Source organism: Excalfactoria chinensis, chromosome 7 (genome assembly GCF_039878825.1).
Source record: "Excalfactoria chinensis isolate bCotChi1 chromosome 7, bCotChi1.hap2, whole genome shotgun sequence".
Lineage (NCBI taxonomy): Eukaryota > Metazoa > Chordata > Aves > Galliformes > Phasianidae > Excalfactoria > Excalfactoria chinensis.
This window is the reverse complement of record NC_092831.1, coordinates 7,987,437-8,013,563: the sequence shown is the minus strand read 5'-3', so window position 1 is coordinate 8,013,563 and position 26,127 is coordinate 7,987,437. Positions and strand designations below refer to the sequence as shown.

Here is a 26,127-nt window from a genome sequence, read left to right as displayed (position 1 = left end):
CCGGCTGACAACAGGCCTTAAGTAAACAGGGGTCCTTGCACACATGCCATAATATCCGTGGTACTGTAACTGACGCACAAGAACCTGCCTAGGATGGCACTTTCTGCTTGTGCACTAAGCAATGTGATTAGGTCAGCCATATGCAGTTTGGTTTTCATCTTCTCCCATGGGAGAGAATGTGCGTGGCAGAGGAGGATGTTAATATTACAGGCGATTTTAATTAACACACTCCTACATGATTACATTAGGAAAAGCAAAGCTGAAAAAATACCCTTCGCACTGAGAGGCATTTCTAATGGCTGTTAGTTCCTGCAGAGATCTGTTCTGAGGACAGCACGAATCATTTGCCATTTAGAAGCTATTTTAATCTTCTGCTTGTTCAGTTCAATTTTAAACCCAAAATGAATATCCTAATATTAAGGGAAGCACCCTGCGCATCAGAACCAACTCCCACCTTTATCTCCCACACCACAGCTGAGCCTTGGGAAGCAGGCAGGGCATCCAACAGCTGCTTGGTGAAGCCAAGGGGCTGGGGAAGGGAGGCAGACCTCACTGACCCAGTTCGGGCACTGCAGAGATATACTTAAGTCACTCAAACCTGCTTCCCCAACTCCATTACCCCCCACACACATGCACTTCTAATTTACAACTCATCTAAGCTTTCATCTGCTGCAATTCCACTCTTCCAGCCTGTAAGCATGTGTGAACACGAACCTGCCCTTAAGAAGCACTTGGAGCTTCAACAAGCGTTGAAGTACACACGCAACAGCCTAGACGTTTTAATAACAAAGAATGGATTGTGAGGCTGATAGAGTCAACTGAGCCTTTAAAAAATGGATTTCTTGTCTATTCTAGTGAGAAAATTACTTGGAGCATGGCATTTCTCAAGTAGCATAATAGATACGGTGCACTCTCCAAGCAAAGACTCAATAAGGATAAAATAAACTCAGGTCCCAGGGCTTTGAACCATCTCCCTCCAATGCATCTAATGAATGTGACAGTCACCCTGATTTGATTTCTAGCAACAAGAGCGAGTACAACACGCACAATAGCGACACCAAATTCTGGATTTCATAGCAATTATTTGATAAACTCATCCTTCCAGCAACAAACATCACAGGTCAGCAGCCTAGCACCAGGCTAGAACATGAGCGTTATCACACAGACACTATAAACAGAACCAGCACCAAGCGAGGCTTTGATGTCACAGTGCCAGAGTCAGGAGGACACCAATGGAACACAGTGTTGGAGGGGCAGACACCAAGGCTGGCATCACCCCACACCAGACCCAGGTAACACCACAAAGCCTCCCACTGCCACGGGCAAAGAGAAGGGCACAGAAAACCCAAGCGTGATCCCAGAGAATTTGTTTTAAATAGCACTGAGGAAGTACCAGGAGGGCAAGAATGACAGGGAACATTTACAGCATGTTTGGGAGGGTTTTGTTTTATACTTTTCAAATGATAGGGACTCACATGTATGCAGGCCTGCTCTCTGGAGCATTAAGCTAATTAGGTCAGGTAGCACATCGCGTGGCAGCCTAAGTGAGAATTAGTTGTATTACTATGAATTGACATTAATGCTGTGATAACAAGTGCCAGTTCAGAGACAGGGGGTAGGGTCAGCCACAGAGAGGTCTGCAGCAGAAAGAGCTGATAAACATGCTGCTGTTGCCCTGTGTTTACCCTCCAATATCAAACAAACATGCTTGGAACAAGAACAGAATAGAACAGAAACTAGAGAAATCCCATATATTCTCTCGCAGCTAAGGCTGGCATCAACTCCACCCTCAATAAAAAGGGCTCTCTTCAACATCTGCTCAAGAAGATGGTATCGGTTTCAAGACACTTCCCTTTATTAGGGCTAATTAGGCTCCTTTTACAAGGCAGCATGAATAAGAAAAAAAAATAATTATGCACTTCCACAGCCAAGCTCAGTCTGACACACTTGGCAGCCACATCAGGTGGAAACGCAATAGGTTCTAAGCCAACCCCTCCACTGGGGACTGCAGCAACCACCTGTTATGAAACGTTGCCCATGGTGGTTCATGACCACCTCAAAATAGAGAATTAAAACATACCCACGTGTTTTAGCTACCAGGTCTTGCGTTGCACTGCTGCATGCTGATCCACTCAAACAGAAGGCTGACGTAAAGCCAGTGACAACTTGGGGGTGTTTGTCTGTTGGGGGGTGCTGTTATTGGTTTGTTCCTAAGTTTGCTAAGGGCAGACAAACAGTGTCGACTGCTGGCAACTTTCCTTTACGCACCTTATCCCCTTTCATTCAACTTTTAAAAGAGTTACAATGTTGTAACGCTGCTCTTTTTGTCAAAACCCTCTCTCTGCTGTTTGCAAACACTCAGCCTCTCTTATTTACTCCAGCCCAGAGGGCCGTGAAATAATACTGCAAGAGCAACCCCTATGTGCTGATGACAGCAAGTAGAATCCATCACGAGAAACCCTCTTACCTGTCATTGCCACCCCTAGCAAAAAGAGATGCTCTCCTAGCAAACTGACTCCCTGCCATAGAAACTGCTTCCATTCTATCTGCTACATAGGTTTGTAAATACAACCGCATCACTTCCCACTTCTCTGAGAATGATCTGAAAGCCCCCCAAGGGACCGAGATATGTTCTATTTCCCTGGTACACTTTCTGTGCAGCTCTCTGTTGGCTCACAGGCACAGGATTTTGCTTTCTCCTTGTAATGTTTCTATGTTATTTGAATGACGATGGTTCGTGTATCACACAAGCACTTGCCGAGGCCCACTTCCATCGCTTTGGAACTACTTCCCATTCTGAGCAATGGCAGAAATGAACGAAAACAGCCAAGATTAAAAACTAGAAGTGCTGAATGCAAATAATTCTGCCACGTTGCTTTCCTAGCTTAACAACTGCTGAAAATAGAGCAGCAACTTGAAAGTTCCCATTTTAAATCAACCCGGGCCACTCTATGAAATCACTCCAAGCAACCTTGCAAACTCGAAGTTATTTGAAGTGCTGCCTTCTAATAACTGCTTTCCAAACGGAAGCGGGGGGAAAGAGTTGAGCAGGAAGCACAGCCTCTCAGACTCTCCTTTGTAATCGACTTCACTGCAGCTTAGCGGTCACACTATTACAGACACCAGCAGGGAGAAGGCAGCTCAGCTTTGGTTGCTCTCAAGACACTCTGATGCTGATCACAGCAAGCAAGATAATTTCCTGTCGGATGCGTGGCAGAGCAGTTTCTCAAGCACTCTCTAATTCTAGTAGGGCAGAAACAAAGCATCTTCCACCACTCTGAAGAAACCGAGCCCTTGCGAGTGCAGAAGGAGGCGCTGCTATGAGCACAGGCTGCCTAAGCTTCACCAAACGCAGAACTGCTCTCCGGCTCCAGATCCTGTGCTGACACAGGACCTCACTTCTCTATGCTGCCCACGCCCTGTGCGAGCAAAGCCAAATAGAGAACTTCCAGCAGAAACCAGCTTCTAGACCCGTTGTTTTAGACACCAACCCACCGTGTGGGTGCACCCAGCACCTACGGGGATGCTCGTATAAACGGGCCGAGCTCAAAGCTGGCACCAAGTTTGGCTCTTTCGAAGCCTCCAACAAGTTCGAACACCTCCCCGCATTCCGCTGGGGAATTAGGAGCCACCGGAGATAACAACACTGGGGCACATTCCCGCAGCCCGACCACGTGGCCAGGCGCTAACGCAAAAGCACCCCGACGGCCTCAAAGCTGCCTCCTATCCCACCGCCACAGCCGAAAGCAACGCAGGGAGCAGCGGACAGAGCTGCAGCCCGCAGCCCGCCCCCCCACCCGCCCCACCCCGAGCTTCGCAGCCCCCGGCGGCCCCGCAGCCCCCGGCCCGGCGCGCCCACCTGTACTGCCAGCCCTTGGCGCTGCGCCCGCCGCTCTTCCCGGCTGCCGCCACCGCCGGCTCCGCCTTGCCTTCGCCCTCCGGCCCCTTCACGGCCGCCGCCGGCTCCGCGCACTGCATGGCGCCCACGGCACGCCGCCGCCGCCGGGCAGCCCGCTCTCACGGCCCGCCGAGCCCGCTCAGGCAGAGCCGGGACCCGGCCGCGCTCGCCCCATGCGGGCTGCGATGGCGGCGGCTCCCCGCAGCCCCGCGCCGCCTCGCTCGGCCCGGCTCCCCGCACGGCCGCCGCGGGCTCTGGGAAGCCCGCCCTCCCGCTCCCTCGACCGGCCGCCTCTTCCGGGGCAGCGCCGCCGCCATCTTCAGAGCGGGCAGCGGCCGGCGGAGGCGGGGCGCCGCCATCTGCACGTCGGGCGGGCAGCGGCTGTGGGCCGGTTGGTTCTGCTGCTAGGGGAAGCGTAGGGAGGCGATCACTAAATTACCCCCCTCAGAGGCCGTAAAGCCAAGCCGTCCAAGCGGCGTTGCACAGAGACTGCTAGAAGTCTCCGTCAGGCTGCCAGCGGCGCGGCCTTTCTCTGTGAGTTAAGCCGCCCTACAACACCTCTCTCACACCGGGACCCCTGTCGGAACAGACCCCGTTTGCCGGGGCTGGAGCGCTTCTCCCGGCTGGCTGATGCCCTCTAGCGTGGGATGCAAGTAATCCATTCCAAACCTAACGCCTGACCTCACCTGTGCCAGATGATGAACTGATTTGTTTCCTCCGTGCATTTTTCTCTTCTCGAAGCGCTGCACCTGCAATACCAGCGATTATCGTAAGGTGGCACTGACAACCGCATGAGAACGTACCGTTCGAGATGTCATTGAACTTGGATTTACATTCGCTGCTGATTATAACTTGCCGTCAGCTTCCTTGCTCTGATCGCCTTCCCCAGCTGTAGTTTGATGGCTCAAAGTGACCAAAATCACACTTTGGCCCTCGTAGAAACAGTAGGAGAGCACAGAGGTGCCGTGGCAAAGCACCTGCTGCAGGTGTGTCCTAATCTATCATTCTGTTCTAGAAGAACACCCAAATCTTCACATTGCTCTTGCAGATTTCTTCCATATCTTACAGCCTGGATAAACACGCTTAGCATCTCTTCTGCCCAGTGCCATTTCTGCAGAGCACCAAGATCTACCCACGTTCAAAGAGTAAAGCTCTAAAATCCAGCATATTTTTAATCGCTTGGATGCTTTAAAAAAACCTGTATTGCTTTCCAAATAGAAGCTGCACAGGTTCTCTGCCATTCTCCTGTTAGTTGGTCGGGACTTTTTACCTAATGTAAATCACATCTTAGGACGAGCTTAACCTAAAATTAAACCCACGTCCTCCTCTGGTAGGCAGTGCAGAGAAGCTAAGAAACGGCTGTTCCTGCTTAGTAAGGGAACTGCATCCTCTACAGACCCGTGGAGGAATAACATCAATCCTGGAAAGACAGAAGTACCACCTGCCTTCCTTGCACGAGGAGTGCTGTGCTTCCTGAGCACTGCTGAACGGGAAAAGCTGCTGACTAATGAGAAAGCGACTAATACTGCTTCACATCCGCGTTGGTTCATTGTACAATCAGTGCTTATTACAGTTAGATTCCTCCTTGAAGCAGCTGAGATTTCAGTTTATTAACAGTCTGGGATATGTTTTATGTTTTCTGGGCTCTTCTATATAACGAATATGAAGAAACTTCCTACATGTACCACAAATAGAAGGTATTTTGCCCACTACGGCTCTAGATGCCGTGACACAAAACCATGAAAAGGAATATAGCTAAATGAACAGCCATTCGCCTAAAACACACTGGATGAACCACTAGATTCCCCTGATGAGAGACGAAGAAGATGAAGCCAAGAATGTCAGGTGAATGTAATGCAACTTATTTCAGCCTCCGGAGTATTTTATTTACACTGTTTGAGAGGAAGTTCTGATTTTGAAGCTTTACAGGCATCTCTGTATTACTGGGTCTGTGGCTTTGCAGAGAGTTAACACATGAGGCTCTGTGCTGTTTGACTTGCAGGATCACTGGCAGTTGCTTTTAGTGGTTATTCATCACTCCTTCTGTAGTCTTAATGAGTCAAAACCTTTATTTTATGTGTGCTTTTCAGCTGCTGTCAATCATAACTCACAGCATACCATTGGCTCAGGTTAAGGCTTTCACCTACCAGGACCCCTAAGTCTTTCTCAGCAGGGCTACTCTCAATAAGATCTTCTCCCAGTCTAGATACATACCTGGAATTGCCCCAACCAAGTGCAAAGCCTTGCACTTCACTTTGTTGAACCTCATTAAGTTCATGCAGGCCCATCTTTCAAGTTTATCAAGGTCCTCTGGTCAGCATTCCTTCCTTCTGTTGTATCAACAGCACTGCTCAGCTTGGTGTCATCAACAAACCTGCTGAGAGTGCACTTGTTCTCATCATCTGTGTCACTGATAAAGACATCAGAAAGAACCAGCCCCAAGAAAGACCCCCAAGGGAACACCACTGAACACTGGCCTGAGCATAGAGCTATCAACAACAGCCCTCTGGCTGCTGCCTTCCACTCAGTCCCTTATGCACTGTATTCTGCTGCAATGTAGAGTAGCTCAACTGTAACTCAAACGCACAGCCATAAGCATCAGAGTTTCCCTCCCCATCCATAACCCACTTGTATCCTTCACAGTCACATTTGACACCATTCCTAGTTGTACTAAGTATGACTTTGCACTGAGTCATGCTCTGGTCTCCAACATTACATCACCCAGCACAATCCAGACTCAAAAATAGAAACTCAGATAGAAGCTCAGTCTTACTGGAAGCCAGGAACCCAGGCTAGCATGTAAGGCACCCTCTGTGGACAGAGCAATGCCCTGGGTGACCAGTGGAGGACTGAGATCCTGACCCTGTTTCCTCTGCCTTGTCCCAAGTCTGCCCTTCTCACCAGCATGGGTATGGTGTGTGCACACCAAAGGGAGCATGTGCTGCAGCTGTCATTCAGGGCTTCCCAGCCCTTTCATCCACTTCAAGACCATCTTCAGCCTTTTTCCACCCCACTCTATGGCACAACACAGCATTCCTGCCTACCACTGTTCTGTGAGGATTCCTGTGCTCTGTGTTTCTCAATCCTCTGAAAAGATAATGTGTTTTCCTTTCAATAAACGGAACAACTGCTGAATTAGTTCAGTTCTTCAGTCACCAGCCCCTTTTCTTAGAAGCCTTTTTGTGTTCTTCTTCACTCCTACGCATGTTTTTTCTGCATGGTTTCTATGGCAACCTGTGTTCCTCTCCATCTGCTGCAGATCCCCGTTACCATGTTTTGTCTCTTGTCATCTCCACCAAATGCCATTTCCAGGTGTATCACGATAACAAGATTAGACTGGAAACCAATGCAAACAATGTAAAACGCTCAGTAGTTTTGGTAGCCAAGCCTGTCATACGAAGTCCCCCTGCTCCATTGCCATACATGCTCTACCTATGTGAGACTGATACTGAGCCCTTTCCAGTACCAGATGTCCTACATGTATCAGCATGCTCTAATCGATTCTTCAGTCACTTCATTATATCTAGATTACATCCTTCTCATTGCAGCCTCTGCTGCCTACAGAGTAGGTATATTTGGATTCTAGAAAGTCTGTGTAGTTCTGTTGCCTGAGGACTGCTTTGAAGGCAATTACCAATAAGCTGCTAGGGCCAGTTTCCTTCCAGCAAATGCATTTTTCATTTCTGCTGTAGCCGCGTAATATTTTGCTTCTGAAAACCTTCTCCATTAGACCACAGAAAGCTCTACACAGTAGAGACTGTATACAATTGACCTTCCCATCCATCCTGCTTGAATGATGTCAACTGCTTGGAATTTGCTTAGATTCCTACAGGCATAAAATCCAACTTCATTTTCTACTAAGTACTTTCAGAAAACTCATTTAAGTGTGGGGAAAATATATATATATATTCCTGCCATGTAATCCAATCAAAGCCTGCAGCAGAGAACTCAACTGGATAAAATGAATGGAGCAAAAACTTCACTGCTGATTTGTTTCCTAGATCCCGTGAGCTGGTAAAGTCAGACTGCAAGAAATCCACGTGGAAGCAGTAAAGCTGTAAGTAGTTTGGACTGTGAGCTCTTACAGACAGAAACTGATGTTATTTGTATCCAGCAGCCTTCAGGAGCTGCGCTGAGATAACCGATGCAGCCTCAGTATAATTGGCTGCTATTCAATGCCTGCAATTAACAGTAATTATGCATACGGTAAGCTAGTGTTTGTACATATCTGCAAAACTCCAATTTAGAGCGTAATTCAGGGAAAACTTGTGTGGAAAACAAAATCCACTGGAAATCACACAGGCCTGTGTTATATGGGCAATGCTGATGCTAATGCTGCCCATCATTTGATGGGTGGGTCAGATGTGAGGCTGGCAGTTTACGTAGGGGCAGAATTTTAGCTATAGCTCTGCGTGCTTATGAAGGATGTGAACTGCAATGCAGGTGAGGCAGAACATCTTACAAATACACAGAAAGCATAGGGAAAAGGGGGGGAAAGCGATATGCAGAGAAAGCTGTCCTTCAAACAGCAACAGTTAAAGGTGCAGCAGCAGATCTGCTCAAAGTCAAACCAGGCCACGCACACGGATGGAAATCAAGATGAAAAGGGTTTTATCTGCATCATTACAAAGAAAACAAAAGAGAGGATCCCCGGCAACAGCAGTAGGGTGGATAGCTAGAAGCTAAGCAATATGTTGCTTCAGTTTCCATACAGAAAATTATGCAACCCTGGAGGGCAGAGGCAACACATGTAATGGGCTTAAGGGCATGGATGTGGAAATTACCATATGTGATACAGCTGATATTGCAAGCTCTGCAATACTGAAAAACTTGAAAGCTCTTCACCCTTCAGTTCTGAAAACCGAGTCACCTCCACCTCCAAAATCTATAGGTTGGTCAGCTCAAAAATCCATTGGCTTTTTGGCATACAGGCCAGAGAGTAAATAAGTAACAAACAGCACAGAGGGAAGCAGGAAAAGGGTTAAAGTGCAAGATAGGCATGTTATGGTAGATGAACCCAGTCTCTTTCTTTGATAAGATAACTGCATTTGCAGACAAAGGAAAACTAGTAAAATCTTATCAACCTGGACTTTGGTAAGGTATTTGATTTGGTATTGCTAGAGAACGTATTAGTTAAACTCAAGAAGATGGGGATTAATGTAAACATGATAAAATGCTGAAGGAGTTTAGGCCAGAGGTAAAAACCAGTGATGGTGCTGACACCAAAGCATGGGCCTGGAGGAATCCATCTGAATAATGTCCTTAAGGCAGTTAGGAGAAAAAAAGATGACAAGCGGGATAATGAAATTTGCTAACAAGAAATTTGAGAGGTGTTTTCAATACAAAGGAAGCCTTACAGGATGAATAACATGGCTGATATGCCCTGGTAACAGGCATGGGATGAAATGTAAACATATAAAACGCAAGGACATGCACTGACTGACTAATTACATAGCTGCTGTAAATTAAAATTCATTAGCTATGAACAACAGAAGAGGAAAAGCCACATGCTGATAAAATCATTAAGGAGGTAAATGCAATCTTATGGGTAACTAAGCAAGTATTTCCGGGAACAATCATTAAATATGGGCAAGGTGCTGGGTGAAATTCCACTGAGATTTTAGGGCATCATTCAGGTTATCAGCATTTAGCAAGTCTGAATTCATGGTGGAACAGGTACAGAGAAGCAGCGTCCAGCTAATCTGAGAAACAGCAAAGAGGTGATAAGAGAGCATTAGAAAAACAAGTGCTGGGGAGGGATCTGACTCTTCCCCTGTAAATGCATTTGGGGCAGGAGGTGGGCAGAGAGGGAGAAGCCTCAATACATAGAGCAGCCAGCCCCCTGTCTCCTCCCTGCCCATCTCCTGCCTGGTGTTTCTCAGCCATATTTTCACAAATACCCAAAGCCCACCTTGTCCCCACGGAGGAAAGCACACCTGGCTTAAAAGTTAAAAAAGCCTCTTGGCTGCCCTGGTTTTGCAGCAGTGACAACGAGCCTTTTTTGTTTGTTTGCAGCAGCTGTTTGGCTGATCAAATCCAGTTGGCTTTGTAAACCCAGGCTGTTGACATGTGCAGAACCTATTAGGCACTGAAGCAGATCAGGTGAGCATGGGTGGGGTTGCCTTGAGAGGGTTGTCCTTATTTTCCCTGCTAACCAGACCCAGATTTTATGTCTGTTACATTCTAATGTCTCACACCTGAGCTTGTCCTCCTGTGCTTATGCAAAAAACAAACACTGTGACTTTGTCAGAGAGAGCAGGTCCTTCTCATTGCCTGCTAAAACTACAGTCATCAGCATCCACTGATGCTATATGTAGCTCCAGGGCTTTCAAACCCAAGAAAGGATACCATTTCTCCTGACTATTCTGTATCCCCACTCAAAACTGCCACCAAGAGAGCCCAGGCACCTGAACCTGCCACACACAGCAGCCTGCAACAGCCACATGTGGCTGCACTCCTCCCCCTCTCCACAGAGCAGTGATTGCACAAACCCAGAGGACAGCTCAACAGCAGCACCAGCTCTCCAATCGGTGTCACAAGCAAATGCGTGCACACCCAGCCTCAGGCTGCTGCTCCCCATGGGTGCTGCCACATCCATCTGCCTGCTCACCCTCTGCCAAACTCACCCCTGCTACCTTCTGTGCGCCAACCAAATGGTCAGCACAAGGTCAGAGTGGAGGCTACAGGCAAAGGACCCATTTGTAATTTAAGCTTTTCGTTTCAATTTAGACGAAACTATTGTTTGTTTGTAATGCTTGAGAATTCTGTCTGTTAGGAACACCTTGAGGGTAGGGACCCTTCAGCAAGAAAGGCAGCGATAAGACAAGGAAGGGGTAATGGCTGAGTAGATTTAGGTTAGATGTTGGGAGGAAATTCTTCATGGTGAGAGTGCTGAGACTCTGTCTGCCCAGAGAAGTTATGGATGCCCCTTTCCTGAAGGCATTCAAGGGCAGGCTGGACGTGATCCAGGTGGGGGTTGTTTCTTGTCCATGGCAGGGGGATGGAACTGGACAATCTCTACAGTCCCTTTCAGCCCAAACCTTTCTACAGTTACCTGATTGTTGCATGAATTAGATCCAGAAGCCAATGCTTTGGTGAGTGTGTCCTCACCTCAGGGCCTAAGGAGTCAGCAGGACTGAGCAGCTGAGAAGTCTTGGGGGGGGCAGTAGAGATGGCATCACCTCCAAAGGAGACTTTCTTCCTAGTAAAAGAGAGAATAAAGGTAAGAGATTCAGGAGAAGCACAAACCACGATGAACAAGCTGAGAATGCAGGAAGCACCCCAAGAACCAGAGCTTGCATGCCATGGCTGTACTCAAACAGCACACCTTACAGTGAGCTCCCAGCTTTATCTTCAAGAAGCTGTTTTTCACATATTGCCTGGCATTTTATGTGAGCTCAGGACACAGCTGAGCTGATGAAGCTGACAGCAGGTGGGCTGAGCATATGCCTACCTCCAAAACTACCCCCACCCTTCTCAGATGCACTGGCAGCCATCCTCAATCTATGAGTCACTGACTCAGTCTGCTTGTAATGGAGCTGGGTGCTTCTAAGCTGGGCCCTGGGCAAGGACAGCACCTGCAGGCTGAGCCCCAAGACCCAGAGGGAGAGTTGGTGGGGTGAGGGCAGGGGAGAGCACAGGCACAGAAAGGGCAGGGAAGCAGATCTATAGCACAAAGTGGGAGAGAAGGCTGTTCTGATGAAGATATGTGGAGGGCTGAGAGGTGATGGCAATTGGCAGGGAGTCATGGATGTCAGAGCATATAGGGGAAAAGAAAGACTCTGTGCTTTGTCCTGCCTTGCTTCCATTGACATAAGAAGCTGTGATAAGATCCATCGATCGTTTATCAGTTGAATACGGCTCTTGCAACGCATTCATTCCCTTTCCCTGGGGTTGAAAAGACAGACCCCCATCTGCAGGATGATCCTAACCCGTGCCCATCTGGCTGGCAGGACAGGTGGCACACAGAGCCAGCCCCGCAGACCCCCGCTGTCACCTCCCTCCCCCGATCCGTTTCCAGCCTCGTGAGGGATCCCGCCGGGCCGGGCACAGGGCGCATCCCCGCGCTGGTGCCGCCTCCCCGGGGGCAGGACCGATTCGGGGCCGCGGGCCCTCGCAGCCTGACGCCCGTTTCTCCCGCAGGCGCCGGGGGCCGGGCCGGAGGCGGTGCTGGTAGCCGGGCCGAGCACAGCAGCATGTCGCCGCTCCGTGTCTGCATCGTGGGTTCGGGAAACTGGTGAGTGAAGGGAACCCCCTTTCCTTCCTTCCTCCCTCCCTTCTCCCATTTTCTCCTTTTTTTTTCCCTCGCTGTCTGTCCCTCCGCTTCCTTTAGGCGCATCACGGGATGCCGGGGGCCGCACAGCGCCGTGCCGGGCTCCCCCGCTCAGTAGCGGGGCCGGGGTCCGCAACAGGTCCCGGCAGGGGTCGGGCGGCGGGGTGCGGGTCTCCATGGTGCTGAAAGCGGCAGCGCTCACCGCGCCGCTCCGCCGCTCCCGGCCGGGGCTTGTCCCGTGTTAATACTCCGGGCACCGACTGGCTGCACCGGTCTGGCATCCCCGCTCTGTTAAAATAATAACCCAGGGGGAAGAGGAAATTCTGCAAGCAGCTGCTCTTAGCTCCGGGCTGGGGGTCTCTTTCTATTATAACCCAATTTGGAATTGTCAGAGCGCTCGCATGCAGCAAATGCAAACAGAAGAAAGGGACGCAGAAGCCAATGAGAATTGGAAAAACATAAGGCTTCTACTTAAGTGCATGAACTTAAACATAGAAAGCCTGGCATCAGGACAGCGAGATCCCAGGGAAAATGAGAGCTGAGCCAGTAGTTGTGTTTGTTTGTGGCAGAGTCTGTGCTGTTCAAATATCAGCCTAAAGTAGCCAGCAGAGCAGCAGCACTGCTCCCATTCCTTTGAAAGAACTGGGACTCGAGGTTTGTTTAACAACGTACTGGCAATCTCAACTTCCATCATCCTTGGCATGCAGTTTTGTGTCTCAGAAAGAGTGGTGATGCAGTGGCACAGCTGCCCAGGGAGGTGGTAGAGGCACCATCCATGGAGGTGTTCAAGAATCATGGGGAAGTGGCACTGAGGGACAAGGATAGTGGACGTGGTGGAGATAGGTTGGGTTTGGACTGGGTTATATTAGAGGTCTTTTCCAAACTTAATGATTCTATATGCAGATACAGCCTTTCAAAGCATTGTGCTCAAGTCCCCAGCTGATCCTTGCCCTTACTTATAAGAATATATCTGCCCTCGCTCAGTCCTTTTTGCCTGGATGAAAGCACTGCTTGCAAAAGCTCCTTGGTGCTGACAGCCTCCACTGAAGTCAGTAACCGCTGTCTCAATGATCTCCGCATCCTACTTACAGTTTGTATAACCTAAGCACAAACAAAACAAACAACGTGTACATGCATGCGCTTGGGATTAGCAAACAGGCAGTTCTTGGGATTGTTTTTGTGCAAGAAGGGCAAGTTTTTTAAGAATTTTACGCACCTGACAGCTGAGCAGAAGCAGATACCAAAAGAAAACCTCAACAGGAGAGGGAGTGTCTGCTTGTGATCTGCTGAGAGCACAGCATAGTTATAGCACTGCTCTTCAGCTTTCTGCTGCGCAAAACCAGCCCACTGCTTCTTGGTTGCCCACACACGACATGCTTACAGACCACGGGTTCCTGTGCATGTCATCTCTAATGCACGGCCTTTGACATGCAGTCATACCACTAGGTCTTCTCCAGGAGCTCACCACCACACAGCTGGCTCACTGCTGCATCTCTTTCTCTAGTCCTGATGGATACAGACCTCCCCATCATTTCTGCAATAGCATTTCCTCAAATGGCACTGTTACCATGTCGTTTGAGCACTTGAATCCCTCCCCTGCCACACTCTTCTTCCTCACCTTAAGCAGAGACATTGAAGCCCATGCAAGTTGCTTGTTTTGCTTCAAAGACCCTCAAGAACCATGGCCAAACATCTGGCACTGTTGATCAGCCAGCAATTATTCTCTCTCCACATCCTCAAACAAGAATCTCATGCCACTTCCCAGCCTTTTCCTTCACCATAAAACATTCTCAAAAGCCAGTTGTTTTCCTTTGGACTGTACTATAGAGAGCTGATTTTCACAATGTGTACAGACTTGCAAAGAGCTGATACTGAGAACCCAGACCCCTGGATGGCTCAGTGCAGCCCGTCTGCTTGTCCTGTCCGCATTCATCTCTTGCTTCCTACCATATGGATAGACTGCAAAGTCTTTGTGAAGGAGACAAATGTTTTCTCTAGTGTTTAAATCACACCTGTTCATAGCCTCTCTGACAGCACAGGTAATCTCAGCACACCACAGAAGCGTGTTTTCCTTTGGCAAACACCATTTCCTTACCATCCTCCTGAATATTTGGGTGACAGTTCAGACAACTGCACTCAAGCCTTTCCTGCAGCTCAGAAACGTGGCTGACACGTGATGCAGCGTGTTGCAATTGCTCATGTCAGCTGCAGAAGTTCAGCAGCTCACGCTGACTTACTAAGTCAACACTGTCAGGAGAATCAGGGCTGATGCAGTTAAGTAAAACAAAGGCTACACCACAACTTGTAGCTGTCATCCAGGCACAGGAAGGGTTCTGTTCATGTTAATCCTTGATCAGTTCTCTGTTTATTAAAAATACAGGTTTACTTCATTATGTGAGCCTTTCTCTGCCAGTCTTATTATATTCATTTGGACTCTCTGCAGTGAAGAGCTGGCTTTAACTGGGCACGTGTCTTTACCATGCACAGATGGCCAGGCTTTTTACAGAGGTGTACAGAAGGAAGATGATTCAGTGGTCATAAATTAGGCTGGGGAGGCTCCAACTGGGTATTTAGAGATAGGGAAGAAAAAAAACAAGTCATGAGAATGCTAAAGCACTGGGACAGGTTACCTAGAGGGGAGAGAAGGTGGTCCCTGAAGAGCTTTTAAGACTCAACTGAACAAACACAAGCTGACCCCAACTAAGGGCTGTTATTGCTTTGGAGACTACTCAGGGTTCATTCCAACCTGACAGTCAAAAGGTTTCACAGAGTCCTCTCAGCTCTAATTTTCACCAGTTCCAATGTATTTTCATATCTGCATACATGAAAGAAGGGTCTCATTTAAATTACACTTCATGCAAAAGTTTTCCTCTTTGCTGATTTAAAAAAATCTCCAGATAAGTGACAGCTTTATTTCTTAGCAATATGCAAATCCCTTCCAACACAATTTAATATAACTGGGCAAGAGGGCTGACTGGCATTTTCACTCACTTTAAAAGAATAATCTAAATGGAGTTCTTCGTCATCTATAAATCTTCACTGAATAGTTCTGGAGAGAAAAAATAGTGTGGCAAAGTCTTTAGCATGCAAGTGTCCTTGGTTTTGTTTGCACAAGCAGACCTTCCCTGCCAAGCCTGTGTAGTCTACTGAACACTGGCGTCACAGACAAAGCAATTCTTCTTTCCAACTCTGATTAGTGGGCACTGTGAGTTTTTGATGGCCCAATTAAAATAGCGAGCCACTTTTTGAGCTGTATTGTTCCGTAGCCATTTCCCCTAATGGCTGCTCAGTGCCTTTAAACATTAAGCCTTGTCTCCTCTGAATTCCTATTTCTCTTAAGAGAAACCAAACAAAAACCCTGTGGTTTATGAAGGTACCTTTACATGTAAGATGGCTTCAGCTCAGTGCTTACGTGTAAAGATAACTTTTCTTACTGTTACACATCTATGGTACTGAGCCACAAGTTGGCCTCAGCTCAGGCCTTGGTTGTGCTCTCTTTTGGACAGCAGGGGAAAAGGACCAGGAGGAGCTGGACACAAAACACCTTACAGATAATAGGAATGTTATATGAACATATGAGCGCTCTTGAAATAAAGGTTTACCCCAAAAGTGTTTCCCTTACACTTAACAAAGAAACAGGTTTGGTTTTTGTTGACTTTTGTTTTGAAAGAAAGCATGATGGCAGCTCAGGATTTAGCATGCAGCCAACACTCAGGCCAAGTGAAAACTTATCTCAGTGGGATTTCTTTGTGGTTAAAGATCAAGACAAAGCCCTTCTTCTTTATTACCTATTGAGCAATTAGCCTTGTGCAAAGCTTCCCCATCAGAAATAGAGTTCAGCCAAAGGGAGTCAGTTACCACACGGTTTCCCTTTGAACCACTCAGAGCGTAGACCTCACTGGACTTTGTCTGGGATTCACTTTATCAGCTACAGAAAACTGAACGTAACTGAATCTTGCTCATGCTCCTTATTGTGCAAGTGTTCCAAGTGGGTCAGAGGATAAGAATGCTGTAGCTGGTGCCCCTCTTTCAGTTGTTAGATACTCCAGATCCCGTTATAGTGACCATTAGAACCACATCTAAAGAGAAGCCATCAGGTTCGAGTTTGCTTTGCGGTAACTCCTCAGCATTTATCTCTTACCTAAAAACCTTATTGCAGCCATTTGGTTATTGGTACAGAGATGGCATATATCTGTGTTAGATGTGGTGCACACAGGCTGTCACAGCAGGATCACCCAGGGGTACTGCATTGCTTTACATTTGTTGGTTTTTATATATATAAAAAAATAATAATCTGAGGAGCAATAGATATTTAAGTGGTCCCAAATAGTGCATTTTTAGCACTGTTGATGGCACATCACACTTCCACTCCGCAATCTTTCATATGACTTCAGATTCCTTATTACACCTAGTTCTAATTGCTGTGAATTTAAACTGAGCTTTTTCCATCTATTATATAGAATAGTGGACAAAACTTTCCGATAAACTTAGTAAGCACATGAACAGCTTTATAGCACAGGGCTTTTAAGAGATGTTGTGTTGAAAGTAATCTGTGCTTCCAATTGGCAATTTCTTTATTTTTTTAAAGGGGATCGGCCATAGCAAGAATCGTTGGCAAAAATGTCCAGGAGTCCAAAAGTTTTGATTCTACTGTCAAGATGTGGGTATTTGAAGAGATCATCAATGGAAGAAAGCTCACAGAAATAATCAACCAAGAACATGAAAACGTTAAGTATCTCCCTGGATACAAAATGCCCAAAAATGTGGTAAGTTGGAAAAAAAAAAAGTCACGATTTTTATATACATATATAAGGAAGGCAACACTGTTTCATTCTGGTTTGCCACCTCGCTCACTCCAGTACTACAAGTATGATATATAACCCGCTCCTGTGACCTCTGCTTGTCTCCTGTCACACACCTTCAAACACCCCACTGTGCCCAGTACAGGTACGTGATGTGCTCCTCTCCAGCACAAACCAGCATCTCTCTGCCTGCTGTTCCTAGAGCCATGTCTGCACAGGGCAGAGTGATTTCAAACCCACAGCATCTTCTGGATAAAAAGGGAAAGCTACTGCTCTCCCTTCTTCTAAAAAAGGAAATCAACTGCATGACTAACAGCCATGGCTTGCAAGGAGATGAGCAGGGAGCTATTGCTTCTTGGGTGATTTCAAGATAGCAGCACATTACTATCATTAATAATGGTACAAATTCTACCAAAATATAAGCTATGTAATTTGCCTACACATTTGAAATACTAAATTATACCTCGCTGCTTAATCAACTTAGATAACTCAGTGCTACTGAAGCCAAGTGAGGCTTTCAGGCTGTTGGAGAATCTGCCAAATGTCAGTGCTTTGTGAATTAAAGAAAGTAGCACTGCATTTCTAGAACAGCTTAGAACAGCTGTAGTTGTAAAGGGAAGTTAAGATGCTGCACGTGGTGGGTCTCCATGCCTGGAGAGTGGTTATATTTAGTGCTATGTTTCACAGCACTATGTGCTGGGATTGCATTTTTGCACTCCCATGGTTTGAACTTGGCACACAGTTCTCCTGGGTTCAGATTTAATTGCCATTGTTATTTTCACAATCCTGGAACAGATCAACAAGCTTGTTTTCATCATCTGAGAGCAGCCTTTTCCCATCTCTAGCAAAGTCTCTGAGATTTCGATAGCATAGATCAGATGGTTACAGTCAGCCTGGAGGGAGCAGCCCTCACATCTTCATCTACAACCGAAAAATCATTTTTTCCTCTCATTTTGGAGAGACAGAAACTCTCTCTGCACTGTCCTGGCGATGCAACCACTCTGTCCCGGTCTCACGTGGCTGTCTGCCTTTCAAGCAGCCTTTCTGCTAGCAATCCTGATTCTTCAGTGAGGAGCCCTGCCTGCTTGAAGGTTGCTTGCTGTAAGGCTGTGTAACTAAGGGCAATGTTTTCTTTCTGATTGCAAGAGCAGACTTAAATTCACCTCCTGTTTCCTCTGGCTTTAATTGTTGTTCTAAGTAACACTCACATTTAGAGGAAGGTACAGCTTGCTGGTTATTAAGAGCATTGCCTCAGTGGTATTGCTTTGCAAGGTGTGAGAATTCTTACCTGGTGTGAGGGGGCTCATCTTCCTTGTTGCACTTGTCCCAGGTGGCTGTACCAGACGTGGCTGAAGCAGTGAGAGGGACAGATATCTTAGTGTTTGTCCTACCACATCAGTTCATCGGACGAGTCTGTGAGCAGATGACAGGTCACATCAAGCCTGGAGCATTCGGGATTTCACTCATCAAGGTGGGTTGTCATCTCCACAAGAACGAACCTGTAAGGAGTCAATATGTTCAACTAAAGGATAGGCCTTCAGCTGCATGCTCTGCATAAAGTGAGTGTTTCTTTCTCCAAGAGCTGAAACTCACAAAGCCTCCAATAGTCCCTCTGCTGTTCGTGTGACCAGAGAGTGGAAAGGACTGGGCAACCCCACTGGGCCAAGTAACCATCCTCATCAGCCATCTTTAGCCTGGATCAGTTCCCACTCAGACCAGCACAGAGGTGAAAATGCACAGAGGGAGGACTGCACGAGCCAGTGCTGCTGCCAGGAAAAATATTCCAACCTCAGCCTCTGTTAACTCTTAACTAGAGAGAGCACAGGGTCTACGTGCCTGTCCTGAGTGCATGCAAAGCCATTAGTGGAAACACTGCACAGGAATATTAATAACTTTGCAGAATTGGAGCCTTTCCCATTTGTAATGAAAAGGGTAATCGCTTTTTAAAAAGCTAGAGCTGCCAGATTATCATTACCTTAAGGGGAATTAATATTTTAAGAGAGTCTCAAACTAAAACTTCAAGGCAGAATGTGGCAATACAGTCTGCCGCTTCTACTGGTTGTGTTAAAATCCAATTGAAAACTGAAATATCAGAAACGTAATCCAAGTTCTCAGACTGTAATATCAAATGTTTCCTTCCTGATTTTCCCCCATCAAAATTATCTTCCTCCTTCCATGGAGGAGGGGATGGTGAGGAAAGGATGTTCCTGAAGATTTCCTCCTTTCTTCAGCCTCAGGGAAACTATGGCAGCTCAGTACACTTCTTATACCAGTGAAGCATTAAGGTTAATACTTCAGATCTTGCTAAAGAAGCCACTGCTTGTAAGCTCATCTTAAAAGTATGGCTCTGCACCACAGGAGTTTAACACAAAGGAAAAACATGGCACAGAACACCTCAGGGCAGCAGCACTGCACGTGAGCCCTGCGGCAGGGTTAGCTTTATTGCATCTCTCCCTGAACTTGCCTTGAATTTGTGCTTAAAAGTACAGAGTGTTGGCACTAATGGCTAATGCCTTCCACGTACAGCCAGGCACACCTGCAGGCAACAGGACAGCTGCTTTAACAGCACTGCTGCTGCTGTCATTTTCCTGTACTTAGTTTCTGCTGTTGTCTATTATTCAGGGGATTGATGAGGGTCCTGAAGGCCTGAAGCTCATATCGGACCTCATTCGAGAGAAGCTGAACATAGAAATCAGCGTGCTTATGGGGGCCAACATAGCCAAAGAAGTGGCTGACGAGAAGTTCTGTGAAACCACCATTGGTAACTATTGCAAAGAGCAAATTTGATCTCCTGTCTGTGTCTTACCCTCGCCTATGGCTGGGAAACAGGACAAAACTGCAGGCAGCAGTGGGAGGCAGCCTGCAGTGAGATGTGTTGAGGTTGTGCACGATGCCGTATGTGCAGTGCGTGCTGAACTCATTCTGGGGGAGCAGCTCCCTTTCTGGGGAGACTGGTACTGGTAGGATCAGCTCCCAAATGACAGCAGGTTCCAGCACTGAGGCCTGTGAGTTAATTTCATCCATTAAAAAATTACAGCATAACCCTACTCCTATAAGAGTTACCAAAAGCTACCTGTCTGTAAAGCCCAGCGCTGAGTACTGAGGCTGTGCAGTTTGTCTAGGAAAGTGTAATCAGAAGCTCACACCCCCTGAGGTGTATTTCTCCATCTCTGTATTTCGCTGTTTAGTAAAAGCAGCAGTAACATTCTGTTCTCCCCTCCCTGTAACCGGGACTCACCTGACTTCGAGAGTTCACCCAGCAGCTTTTAAAAACCCATTGATCTTTGAAGTCAGCAGAATTTAGTTGCAATTCTTCAATAGCTGGTGGAGATCAAAGAAAAAAGGAATTATTACAATACCGTTCTTTTGCTGTGCAAAGGTTACAGTAATAGTGAAAACCATCCCAGCTGGGCATCTGTTGCTGGAAGAGAAACTAGATACGAACAGAACCAGACAGGATCAGGAGAGTTGGGCAATATTCATTTTCTTGGGGGCAGTTCAATTTCTGCTGTTTAAGCTTTAAGCCATAGCAGGACGACAACTGTGCAGGGAGGCTTGTTTGCCCTTTGCTTTTGGGGCCTCAAAGTGTTTCTCCTTATGGGAAGCCACAAAGCGCATTAGTAAAGCAAAGCCAAGAACGCTTACGCTGGCTTTCAGCAGCAGAAGCAAGCATCTTCTTCAGCAGTGCCCAATTAACTGTGACCACGAAACCCAAAGGTCCATAGGCCCTTACTTCAGGTTTCATTTCACTGTGCATAGTGCTGCGCCCCTCAAACATCACTAATGCTCTTCCTTTCGTCCTTCCTTCCCACAGGGTGCAAAAATGAGAAACAAGGGCAGATCTTTAAGGAATTAATGCAAACTCCCAACTTCAGGATTACCGTGGTGCCTGACTCTGATACAGTGGAGATCTGTGGAGCCTTAAAAGTCAGTGACTTCAAACCAATGCTCTTTTTTATCAGGACTAAATTCTTACCCCTGCCTGTGCCTCTGTAAGCCACGTGGTCTAACACAGTCCTGCCGCCTTATAATTGAGTGGGCATGCACAAAACATGTAACATTTCCTGTGTCAGCTTTCCAATGTGAAAAGAGAAAATTTGTTTAAAGATATAACAGCTGGCAAAGCATTTCGAAATAGCTGCATTTTTGTATTTACTTTTAGCAGTCACCTCTGTTTCTGAGGGAAGAATTTAGTCCACTATATTTTCTTGTTTATATGTTGAAAGCACGTGGAACACAGACACCTACGTGCAATAATTCCAACTAATAGCTTGCTTCCATATTTCAAGTAGCAACTCACTAGAAAGCAGCATCAGAAGCACCGCTCTGAGCTGGAAGCACATCTGGTCGGTGCGCAGCCAGGCCCACACAGAGACCCCAGGCAGGGTCAGAAGAAACACCACAGTCATCAAGTTTCCATGGCGGGGACACCCGAGTGAAATCTGGGCTTTGTTTTCCAATGTGCCAAAAGCAAACTCAGGCTACAACTACTTGTAGCTTCTGTAAGATCAGTCTTCTGTATCTGAACAGTTCATCTTTCCTTCGAGGAGAGATTTACTGACTGGTGAAGACTTGGTTTTGTTTAACTTAGATATGAGGAAGGTATTTACAAACACACAATGATTTTGCCTCCTGCTATAGGCTGGAGTCCATTCAGTTGTGAGGGAAATTTCTGCTCCCCTTGAAATCCCTGTTTGTTTTAGCAAAGGCAATGCCGAAGTAAAATCAGTGGCATTCCTAGTAACATACAACTCCAGTACAACAAACTATGCTTCTATAGGGGCAGCAAATTAAAAGGTGGGGAGAGGGATGTGCAGGATGAGGTGAGGAACTGGGAAGATTTTTACGATCCCAAGACATTCATTTGGAGCTGTAGGAAAGGCTGATTTTACTGACCATCCTCAGAGGCAAAACCCAGGTTTGGTCTATTGCAGTGTCAGTACATAGAACCAGTAAACTACAGGCTAACAGTTAGAGCTAGAAGGAACATCATCATTCAGGTTATTTTGAACAGTTCAAACAGAAATGAGCCCCAGCTCATAGAACTAGCAAATAAAGAACCCATTAATTGCCCAGTGCTACATGACTGCAATACTACAACACTAAACAAGCTGCTCTGAGGTTTGCCCACTGGAATAACAGCAGGTACTTTATAATATCCTACAACGTGGAATGGCTTTTGCTGAAACATAATGAGACTCCTGCCTGCCTCCCAACAAATTCATGGGCGCTGCCTGTTGTGTTAAAGAACTGTGGAGGTGTGACCGAAGGGCTGTGGTCAGCGGGCATGGTGGGGGCAGGGGGTGGTGGTTGATGGTTGGACTGGGGGACTTTAGTGATCTTTTCCAACCTTAATGAATCTATGGCTCTACAAACCTGGGGCCCATCCTGCTGAATGGAGTGGAGACGCAGTTGTGGAATTTCCTTAAAGCTTGTTCTGTATCCCCTGGTGAACTGCACGCCTTATCTGATGATTTCCTTTTTGTCTGTTCTGCACGGAACCTTTTAGAACATCGTAGCAGTGGGAGCTGGCTTCTGCGACGGACTGAGCTTTGGTGATAACACAAAGGCAGCAGTGATCCGTTTAGGCCTTATGGAAATGGTGGCCTTTGCCCAGATCTTCTGTAAGGGACCTGTCTCAGTATCTACTTTCCTGGAAAGCTGTGGGGTTGCTGACCTAATCACTACCTGCTACGGAGGACGCAACAGAAAAGTGGCAGAAGCCTTTGCTCGCACAGGAAAAGTAAGGAGGATTTTGAAATATTTTAAGCTTCTATTTTAAAAAGAAAGAAATTCTTGTTTTCACAAAGCTGTTTACCTGTCTGGTGACTGCTGCTGTCGCAGCAGAATTCCCTCTGATCCAAGTCATTTCTCTTGTAGTCCATCGAGGAATTGGAAAAAGAGATGCTGAATGGACAAAAACTACAAGGTCCCCAGACTGCAGCTGAAATCTACAAGATTCTGAAAGAGAAGATGATGCTTGAAAAGTAAGTGCTTTGATTTAAAACAAAACTCGACTCATCGGGCCATGAATTATGAGCAATTCCTTACCTCCTTCTTGCTATTTGTGGTCGACTGTCCTGTTCATTTCTGTAACAACTGCTTTCTATATCTTGGGCCACCTTTAAACACAAACTCCTCATTGCCAGGATCAGTAGAATAGGGTGAAGGCAAAACATCATCAAAAGAAACAAACCACAGACATATAAGCCACCAAAGAAGTCCAAAGGATCTACCCAGATATCACCGTCCCACACTATGCAAGACTGAAGCGCAAAGATGGAGTAGGGTTGTGAATGTGATCTATAGGTCAAAGGGTTTATCATTCTCATTATGCCACCATTACAGCTTGCAGCAATTCTGCTCCCAGTGCAAACAATCTCAGAGTAAAAATTCAGGAGTCTGCTCATGAGCAAACTGTATTATACAGTGAATAACAAATATGTGCTGGTATCAATGCCTCGGTGCTACAAAAGAAGCCAGCAGTTCAGTTAAGGTAATACTTCAATTATTTGAGTGGTAACTGAAGATTTAGAATGTGAAGCCTGTCCTATTTTAACAGCGCATAGATTTATTTAAAAGGATCAGTCCATTAGGATCTAAACAGCAACAGAAGTTCTAAATAGCACTGCCTTTAAAAAGAAAACCATTACAGCATTTTCTTTCCCAGTCTTTGTCTTTCAGACATCAGTGAGGAACACAAAGTATTGATGCATTTTACACAAAGAAGGGGATATGCAAGTCAGGGTTCTTTCAGTTAACAGGAGCACCAGACAGCAACTTAGTCTCTGAAACAACTTCTCTTTTGTCACCCCTCAAGTTGTCCTTAAACTCCCCTCCATTGTCCTGACCTCATTCCTCCAGGCCTGTCCTCCTATTGCTCATTTACCAGCTTCCAATCCAGGTAAAGATTTTATTGTAGCAAAGTTTCCATAGAAATAAGACATTTTCAGATACTTTTCTTCTAATGTAACAAACAACAACAAAAAGTGAGACGTTTTTCTTCCATTATAAGCAAAAGGTGTTTGTGTGAACTTCCAAAACTATTCTTCTTTTCCCACCCTTCTATTAGGTTTCCATTGTTCACAACCATCTACAAGATCTGCTACCAGGGTGAATCGGTCCAGAATTTCATCTCGTGTCTGCAGAACCACCCAGAGCACATTTAGGAATTGGCTCTCCCCACCTGGTTGCGTTCTTCATCTTTGCAGGACTTTTATCCACTCCACAGCAAATAAAGTAGACAAATAGATTGTGTGGCAACGCTTGCTGTAAGAACAACACGGAATGTATTTCAGTATCCTCGTTCCGGGGGTGAAAATTTGCCTTCTAACATTATATCCACTGAACAGGGGAATGTAAAGATCTGCCTTTGCTTTGAGAGAACAATTTGAGCACTTGCCTGCAATTACTTTCGTGTCGGTTGAAAACGGCGCCCCTCATCATTTTCCTAACAGGAGTTCAATTTAGCTGACGTGGACCTCAGCACTTTGCTTTCTCCTATTTGTTACAGAACAGCAGGAGATGCAGAAAAGTTAAAGAACGTATCAAAACAGGAATGAGAGTTACGAGGTCCCACAGCACTACGATGCATTCACACCAGCCAACATGGGATTCGCAATTCCCCTCCAACACAAATAGCGAAACATTCTGTATTTTGGGATGTTTAGTCCTTCCTTGAACATTTCCTATCATAGGGTGCTTTGGAAAACCAGGTATTGCTGCTGTGCTGAGACACACGTGAAAGTTCAGCAGATGTACAGAGTTTCAGGGGTGGGGGAGGAAGGAAGGGCCTTTTTTATTCAGGCCATGCGGAACCTCCAATAGTAATCTGATTTCCTTACATCCACTGTACTGCTGACAAACAGGAGAAGAAAAACATAAAGGGGAATGACCAAAACCATTCATGTGAGTGTTAGCACTTCTCAGCAAGTGTTACCCACCGGGATTCCTGCCGGCTGGGAGGGGAAAGCTGAAGAAGAGACAGCTGGGATACAGGCACAGCTCAGCCTGCAGAGCGCTGTCACTCTGAGGACGCAGAAGCAGCATTGGATCACTCTGAGTACCCTGACTTTGCAGACATGCACAAAATCGACCGCTACAGACGCACAGGATTCCTTGTCCAATCGGATCCAAAACCGGGCTGCATTTCAGCTCCACCAGGAAACAGCCAGGACTGACACAACTGAACTGCATTAATCTTCCCATGGACTGCACCGCAGGCGATGCCCCAATCCAGCTGCAGAGCCAGCAGCCCTCCCGAAGGGAGGCAGCCCTCTCTACTTCCGAGTTTGACACACCAACTGGTTCTCAAACCAGCTCTTAATTTTATTACCAATGCCATTCATTTTGGAAACATCCCAGTCTTTTAAACTGGATCAGGAAACTTCACCCAGCTGATGTTTTTAAGTGCTAAGGCCAGCTGTGAAATAAAGAGCATCACATTTTCTAAGCTTTAATACCCCCTTTTGGAAAGGCGAGCAGAAAGGAAGAGTAACCTACTTTTGCTTTGCTTTATCCGATTTTCTAGAAGAGCAGAGGGGAACACAAGGGGCTTTTTAATCTGTATTCAAATGACAAATTGGTTTGAAAAATAAACCAAAAAATAGGCTGTTATGAAACCCTCTCCCCGCTGTACTTTAGAGGAATGTTACTGTATTTTGCATTTATCAGACTTGTATATCAAAAAGAAAAACAAGTAATTAAAAAAATAAGAATTAAAACATCTCAGTCTTACAGTCAGGAAGGCCAGCTCGGCTGGTGAGAATGTGGCTGCAGCACCCCGGTCCCTGCTGGGCAGCAGTGAAGGTTGGCTGCGTGGAGGCAGCAATGTTCTTCCATACGAAGACCCTGGGCTGGAAGAACAAGACTGCAATATCAAGGGAGAAAGAATTAAACACCGTGCAATCCTTAACGTGTCAAATACGTGAGGGTGGGATAGAGAATTCAGAATCCTTCTTTCACGGGCGGGATGAAATTCTCAGACCCATTCCTCAGCATCAAACATTGAACAGTCCAAGTTTCACACAATTCCTTCTGGAAGTGATCAAGAGATGCAAGCTTGATGTAATCTCATGTTAAAAAAACTCGCATAAAATAAATGAGTGTTCTGACATGGTCTCTATTGTGCTTAATCTTACAGGTAGCACTGGCAG

At 46.4% G+C, this 26,127-nt stretch overlaps 2 protein-coding genes across 3 annotated transcripts in view; one reads left to right on the top strand and one right to left on the bottom strand.

The window, feature by feature from the left end:
• OSBPL11 (oxysterol binding protein like 11) overlaps positions 1-4,109 on the bottom strand; it is a 29,713-nt gene extending 25,604 nt beyond the window's left edge. Inside the window, exon 1 of the mRNA XM_072342041.1 lies at positions 3,860-4,109. Within this exon, the coding sequence (XP_072198142.1) occupies positions 3,860-3,978 (119 nt within the window). The 5' untranslated portion in view covers positions 3,979-4,109. The remainder of the gene's footprint in view (positions 1-3,859) is intronic.
• Positions 4,110-11,418: 7,309 nt separating this feature from the next.
• Positions 11,419-26,085, top strand: LOC140254582 (glycerol-3-phosphate dehydrogenase 1-like protein). 2 transcript variants are annotated; one of them, XM_072341220.1, is made up of 9 exons: positions 11,419-11,516; positions 12,041-12,134; positions 16,759-16,936; positions 18,303-18,443; positions 19,595-19,733; positions 20,787-20,899; positions 22,482-22,715; positions 22,853-22,959; positions 24,045-26,085. In XM_072341220.1, exons 2-9 carry the CDS (start codon positions 12,094-12,096, stop codon positions 24,139-24,141), a joined length of 1,050 nt encoding a protein of 349 aa, XP_072197321.1. In that variant the 5' UTR covers positions 11,419-11,516; positions 12,041-12,093; the 3' UTR covers positions 24,142-26,085. The 2 variants fall into 2 exon arrangements, with proteins under 2 accessions (XP_072197321.1, XP_072197320.1); XM_072341219.1 differs by lacking the exon at positions 11,419-11,516 and adding an exon at positions 11,557-11,621.
• The last annotated feature ends 42 nt before the right edge of the window (positions 26,086-26,127 follow it).